Below are 7,500 nucleotides of genomic sequence, written 5' to 3'. Positions count from 1 at the left end.
TGTTGTTGCTGTGGTGGTGGTGGAGAAAGAAAAGAGGGAGCCTACGACGTTTCGCTGTTCATCCTATCAACAGATGGAGACACATGTATGGAGAATATCACCATCTGATGCCCCAGCTGCGCAATCACTCAGAGAAGTTTCATCAGTACATCAGAATGACACCTCATTCTTTTGATCATCTTCTTGAACTCTGTGCACCTGATCTTCGAGAAAAGTCAACTAACTTCTGCCGAGCAGTTCTAGTGTGTACATCTGCGCGCACATATGTGTGTGTGTGTGCGTGTGGTGTGTGTGTGTGTGCGCGCGCGCGCGTGCGTGTGTGTGTGTGTTTGTGTGTGTGTGCGTGCGTGTGTGTCGTGCGTGCGTACGTATGTGTGTATGTGTGTGTGTGAGAGAGAGAGAGAGAGACATGTGAATTTTAAAAAAACAGCAATTTAGTGTGCACACTTTCCATTTTCCCCATTTTCGCAATGTTCTCCCATGCAGCCGCCACAAGATCTCTGTCGGCATGTCTTTTGTCACTCCTGCTGTAAATAAATGTTCTGAGCCTCACAGCACTGATCAACTTCTCTTCGTCCATGTTTGCAAGGGAGATAAGTCATTGAAAAATTAGGAACGGAGTCCTTCCCCTTTCCCTTTTCCTTTCCGTCGACCCGGCAAACGGACGTTTTGCACGAAAGTCGAAACGACGGGTTGAAAATGCCGGGCCGGGCCTGCTCCACTATGGCCACCCATATCCGTCATCGGTGACGCCACAGAGCAATTAAGCCGGGCAGGTTCTTTTACCCGGGCCGGCAAAAAAGACGGCGGTAAAAAACCGGGTTTACTATGGCCGCAGCCATAGACACTTGTCTCTCCAGGATGTGACACGTGTGTGGGAAGTCAGAACCTCTCACCATGAGAAGGAAAGAGACGGTTCTTTTGCAGATGCTAAACACATATCAAACTGAAAAACCAGGTCGACATGTTGTGCCCCCTCTCCCAGCCCCTCTAACCCCCCCAGCCCACCCCCGCCACCAGACCACCAAATAAGCGAGAGTTACGGGAATGGCTTAAAAGCATGTTCGGAGGTTGTGATTTTTTCTTCTTCATATTTTATTTTCAGCACACACGCGTGGAAGTGTTTTGAATGATGTACGGCTTGTCAGGTTCAGCCTTTGACTTACAGGGAGTGTGAAAGATCGTGGATATGGATTCCCTTTGCCTCGGTTGGCCTCACAAGACGGTTGTCACAGCCCCAGGGGTACTGTTAGCTGGGGACCCCATCCATATTGCCACGGCGCTGAACTGCTTTAATCATTCGTCAGCCTGTCTCCCCCCAAAGAACACACATGCACACACATGCGCTCAAGCAAACACACACACACACGCGCACACACACGCACACACACACATACACACACACACACACACGTGCGCGGGCGCGCACGCACGCACGCACACGCGTATGTGTGTGTTCGTGCGTGTGTGCATGTATGTGCGTACACGCGAGTGTGTGTGTATGTGTGTGTGTGTTCATTCAATTCACCTTAACATAAGATCGGGGAAAAAATCACATACACACAAAAAAATAAATACAACCCCCCAAAAAAACAACAACAACATGTAACAGCAGGGGAGTAGGGTGTTTGGGTTTTTTGGAAAGGGGTATAAAGTGAAATGGGTACGAGGGAAAAGTGGGATACACTGTATGTGTGTGTTTGTGTGCGCGTGTGTTTGTGGAGAGAGAGAGAGAGAAGAGAGCTGCGAGTGGCTGTCAGTCAGGGCGAGGTGCTAATCGTTTTGTTTAGCTTTGTGTCATCGTGGAGATGAACAGTTGTTGAGAGAGTCAGTAGATGAGAGTGGGGGTGCCCATTTCCAAGCGCGTGTTTGGGGATTGGGAAGGAGATGAAGGGGTGTAGGGGGGAAAAAAACACACCCAAAAACCAGGGAGAAACACTAGCAGGAATGTTTCCACGATTGTGTTAAGCATTTTATGTAATCCCGTTAGTTGTTGTTGTTGTGTGTGTGTTTTTTTTGGTGTGTTTTTTTGTTTGTTTGTTTTTTTGTTTGTTTTTTTAAAAATTAAAAGCAACATCTTGTTTCTTACGACTCTTTATCATGAATCCATAAATATGTTTCTTTTTGTTTACCAAACAGAACAGAGACATGCGCTTGCCTGCGCGTGTGCTTACTTGTGCTGGCTCACGCTTTTAAACCAAGACTAAGAGAATTAATATCAACAAACTCACAAACAAAACAACGTAACCAAATAAAGATACACCGACTCCCGATACCATCTCTTATATCTACTCCTCTTCTCTCACCTCCTCCACTTTCTCTCTGGGTTTCGGTGAACGTGTGTGTGTGTGTGTGTGTGTGTGTCTGTCTGTCTGTCTCTGTGTGTCTGTGTGTGTTAAAGGTTAAAGACTGTGTGTGTACTTGAAGCAGAGCCTGGTGTGTGCGTTTGTGTGTGCAAGGAGGTGGGGGTGCGGTATGGATTTGGGTTGTCTGGTTGAACCTTCATATGAGAAGATTAGTACTTACGATCATTATATTTACGTTAAAGTTAAAAGAAAGGAAATTTTTCACGCTCAGTTTCTTTTCGTTGATTTCGGTGATGCCTCTCCATGGGATGTTTACTGATAAATTCATGATGAAGTAATTGCAGTAGAAGTTGATAGAAGTAGCTGCCATGCCCCGACAAACAATGCAGTGAGGACATTTGAACAAGACTGCCGCCAGGACCTAGCGGCTTGAATGTCCTCACTGAATCTTGAGCAGATGGGCGACAAAGAGCTGCGTCTACCCATGCCACTGATGCCTGCTGTCGTTCCACGCCCCACCTACAACCGCATATCTGCTTCGGATTTTGGGTTCCGGAGGCACACAGTGGAGTGATGGCCTAGAGGTAACGCGTCCGCTTTGGAAGCGAGAGAATATGAGCGCACTGGTTCGAATCACACCGGCAGTCGCCCCTCCACTCGACCTTGAGTGGTGGTCTGGGCGCTAGTCATTCGGATGAGACGGTAAACCGAGGTCCCGTATGCAGCATGCATTTAGCGCACGTAAAAGAACCCACGGCAGCAAAATGGTTGTCCCTCGCAAAATTCCGTAGAAAAATCCACTTCCATAGGAAAACAAATAAAATTGCAGGCAGAAAAGAAATAACAACAACATCACAACAACAACAACAACAAAAGGGGTGGCGCTGTCAGTGTAGCGACGCGCTCTCCTTTGGGAGAGCAGCCCGAATTTCACACAGAGAAATCTGTTGTGACAAAAAAGAGCAATATAAATACAAAAAATACACATGCATGTCCATCTATTGTTGTGCAACGTAGTGGCATCATCGTCGGCTCCCGAATGATAACCATGAATGAAAGAAAATTACCGAAAACAAAATTTCTTGGTTTTTAAAGTGGACAGACAGAGATATGATTATTATTGTTACTGTATTCAACAGGGGGACATCCGGAATTACGAGGACGTGAGAAACGCCGTGCAAGGAGCGGACGTTGTCTTCCACATGGCTTCGTACGGAATGTCCGGCAGGGAACAGGTGTGTGTGTGTGTGTGTGTGTTGGGGAGTGGGGTGGGGGGTGGGGGGGGGGGGGCACATGCTTTACTGGTTTATTGTTTGTTTCGCCACGCGATTGTTTGTTGACGGATCTGAATTTGATGTGTTTCATGTATTCCCTCTGTGTGTTCATGATGACGATATTTCTACTTGTGTGTGTGTGTGTGTGTGTGTGTGTGTGTGTTTTAATGATAAATTCTTCTTGCCTTGTTCTTCTCTTCTTTGTCTGTATTTATTCTGCTCTGGATTGCGGAACTGTTGTTTGTTTGTATGTGATTTTGCATGGCTGCTTGTGAACGGTATCCTGCATTGTGATATGTTTTGTTCAGATGTGCAGAGGTCTTCATTTCTATCGGTTTGGTTTCTCTTTGTCTCTGTGTCTGTCTGCCTGTCGGTCTGTCTGGCTGTGTCTGTCTCAAATCTGTCTGTCGCTCTGTCTGTCTGCCGGTCTGACCCTCTCACTCTTTCTGTCTCCGTCTCTGTTTCTGTCTCCGTTTCTGTTCCTTTCCCTGTCTCTGTCACTCACTCTTTAATTCTTTATGTACCTATATACCCATCTGCATGTCTACGGATTTATTTTTCTATCTGACTGTCGATATATATATATTTCTTTCCATCCATCCATCCATCCATCTGTCTACCTACCTACCTACCTATCAATCTATCTATCTATCTGTCTATGTGAGTGTGTGTGTGTCTGTCTCAATCCGGATAATCCATCATCCTCCCTCTCTCTCTCTCTCTCTGGGCTCTTTCACTCTTGCTCGCTCTCGCTCTCTCCCTCTCTCTCAGCATCCTTCCAACTCTTTCTTCACCCCCCCCCCTCCTCTCCTCTCTTTATATCCCACCTTTCCACACTTGATATGAAACACTCGCACTTCGACCCTCTCAAAACAGAGAGGAGGCAAAGTAGAAAGGTCCCAATCCCCATTTGATATCCTACAATAAGGTTCTTGAATTTCCACTGAGCCCGCCCCACCAATCCGCCCTTCTCCCAACACACACACACACACACACACACACACACACACACACACCACGCGTGCGCATACATGCCCACGGACACGAACAATGACAGAGAGAGAGAGGGAGAGAGAGAGAGGGAGAGGAGTTGAGAAGAAGAAGAACCACACAATAGAAAGAAAAATGAAACAACAGAACAGCAGTAAGGAGAAGTGAAAACAACAACAACAACAAAAAAAAACATATATAAGATGAAAGCGGCAAGAACAGAAACCGCTCGTAAATCCGGTCTACAGAGCCCCAAAACTAGAGCAGTAACTGCATTTAAAAAAAAAAAAAAAAAGATTAATAAAAGTCAAAATAAAACAAAATCCGCCACCTTGAATGATGGAGTGTAAGAGGTAAGGGTGCCGGCAAGGTATAACACTCATTAGCTGGAGGCAGGTGAGCCGTGGAAAGAGAAGGGGATGGAAGTGAGGGAGGTGGTGGGGTGGGAGGAACAGAGGACGTAATGGAGGAAAAAAGAAAACAAAGGAAAACAACAACAACAACAACAACAAGAAAACAAAAACAAACGAACACCTGCCTTCTGCCTTGGTCAGCTTCCAGAATTTTCAGCCGGAGAAGAGAAAAAGAAAGTCCATCATACTGTTTGTGCTTGCTCTCTGTCTCTGTCTCTGCTTCACCCTGCTCCCTGTCTCTCTATCGCTGTCTCGGTCTCTGTCTCTCTCTGTCTCTTTCTCTCTGTCTGCCTGTCTGTCTGTCTGTCTCTGTCTCTCTCTGTGTCTCTTTCTCTCTCTCTGTAATATTTTGTTCTGGCACCGTTGCTTTTCGGTCCGCAGTAAAGTGGTTACATATGACATGGGGCAGTTGTTTAGTGGTGGCGTCTAGTGGTTTTGAGGCTTTTTTTTCTCTCATAAATATGGCCCCATCCTTTTACCACAGTTACCGTATTTTGAGTAACAAGGCAAGCGAAAGAGCAGCAGGAAAATAAAGAGGTTTTCGAGGAGGGTGGGGCAGGGCGGGGGATAGAGGTGTGGGGGTTTAAAGACGAATAGGGGAGGGAGGCGGTAGAGGAGGGGGTTGTACTGGGAGAATGGGGCTATAGAAAAAAAGAAGGAGGGGTGAGTGAGGGAAGAAGAAGGTATGAAGCGCTAACCGCACGTCTTGAATGAGTGAGATAGAGAAAAGTAGTGCCAGATAGGGCAGGCCAGCCATCGTGCTATTTCTGATCTCCCCCTCTGTGCCTGTTCCTGAACTGTCTGTCTCTCTTTCTTTGTCTGTCTGTATCTTTGTCTAGCTGTCTTTGTCTCTCTCTCTCTCTCTCTCTCTCTCTCTCTCTCTCTCTATATATATATATATATATATATATATATATATATATATAATCTGTGTGTGTGTGTGTGTGTGTGTGTGTTTATAGGGTCGTGAAAGAAAATGTGCACGTTCACGGCAAGGTCTGTGCAGGCTGTTGAAATTTACTTGAACCACATCAAATACGTGAATGGTGAACTTTTGTTGCTTTTTTTTTTCTTCGTGGACACTGAAACGGTGGGGAGAAATGCGGGTAGGGGGCATGCAAGGTGAAGAGCGGAAGGCGGGGGAAAGAAGTGAGAGATGGGGAGAGGGGGTTGTGTGTGTGTGTGTGTGTGTGTGTGTGTGTGTGTACACGTGTGAACGCGCGCGCGCGCGTGTGTGTATGTGTGTGTTCTGTCGCAACAGATTTTGTCTGTGTTTGAATAAGTCAGACTGATATATCCGGGATTTCCAACCCCTTTCTTTCAGCCTGTCATGTGTATATTATAACAGTATTGATGTTTATCTTGTTGTTGCTGCTGCTGTTCGTCGGGTTTTTTTGTTTTTTGGGTTTGTTTGGGTTTTTTTGTATGTTTTTTTTATTGTTGTTGTTTTGTTTGTTTGTTTGTTCGTTTTTGTTTTTTTGTTGTTGTTGGGTTGTTTTGTTTTTTGTTGTTTTTTTTGGGGGGGTGGGGGTGGGGTGGGGGGTATTTGTTTCTTCTTCTTCTTCTTCTTCTTCTTCCGTTTACCTTTCTTAGAGCTTTGCTAGCGTGTTGACTGTTGTTGCTGTGAGCAGGCCATATCAGACGCAGTGCGACACCAGACGGGATAGCCCACAATAATTCGCGAGACTGACTCTTGCAGCAGAACGCACTAAGCATTGTCTCATGAGACAGATCTCTGTCAGTGATGATGATGATGATAATGATGATTAATGATGACAGACAAAGTGATAGAAAGAGAGAGAGCGATACAGGAAGGTGATTGTATTAACTATCCACAGTGATTGATCGACGCATTGGCATGGTAGTTCCGAACACTATACTGACCTTCCCGTACCAACCGAAGCCTTTAGGTGGGAGGAGAGAGATAGAATCTCTGTTTCATGTGGAAATTGAGTTGTTGTTTTTTTTTTTTTTGGGGGGGGGGGTTTGGTTTTGTTTTGTTTTTGTTGGTTTTTGTTGTTGTTGTTGTTTGTTGTTTTTTTCGTTTGTTTGTTTTTTTGTTTTTGTTTTTTTGCAATTACCAAGGTTTTAAAGAGAAGCTACGACCAGCTACTATTAGCCGAACTAGAAAGAAAAGAATCGCCTATGAATAGAGTTTGGTTGCCGTAGCTGCCGCAATGCCAGAGCAGTCATCATCTTTTACTGGAGCATCTTTTTGCAGGTGGTGATGATAATGATAACAATAACGCGTGTATAACGAACTCTTTGATCCGAGCTGTTCGCACTAGTCAACCCATCCCCGGCGCTCAGTTATGAGAACCACGGTAGCTTTCAGAATGCTGTGCAGGGATCTGTTAGCCATTAACTTCTTTCTTCCATCTACACGAGTGGTTTTCTGTCATCTGAACACGATCTTCTGAGTAACGTCCTGTCATGAAGTCTCGTCACACTTATTGCCGCAAAGGCGTCCCCGAGTGCGACCAATCGTGGTGATGGAAATGGATTCATGAAAGGCCA

The 7,500-nt window shown here is 45.6% G+C and overlaps 2 protein-coding genes across 10 annotated transcripts in view; one reads left to right on the top strand and one right to left on the bottom strand.

Annotated features, from left to right (window-relative positions):
* LOC143284593 (short-chain dehydrogenase/reductase family 42E member 1-like) overlaps positions 1 to 7,500 on the top strand; it is a 459,710-nt gene that overhangs the window by 13,986 nt on the left and 438,224 nt on the right. The window contains exon 3 of the mRNA XM_076591422.1: positions 3,446 to 3,541. Within this exon, the coding sequence (XP_076447537.1) occupies positions 3,446 to 3,541 (96 nt within the window). The remainder of the gene's footprint in view (positions 1 to 3,445; positions 3,542 to 7,500) is intronic.
* LOC143284534 (netrin receptor UNC5C-like) overlaps positions 1 to 7,500 on the bottom strand; it is a 908,143-nt gene that overhangs the window by 809,596 nt on the left and 91,047 nt on the right. The window lies entirely within an intron of this gene.

Source organism: Babylonia areolata, chromosome 1 (assembly GCF_041734735.1).
Source record: "Babylonia areolata isolate BAREFJ2019XMU chromosome 1, ASM4173473v1, whole genome shotgun sequence".
Taxonomy (NCBI): Eukaryota; Metazoa; Mollusca; class Gastropoda; order Neogastropoda; family Buccinidae; genus Babylonia; species Babylonia areolata.
This window is presented reverse-complemented; position numbering and strand designations above follow the sequence as displayed.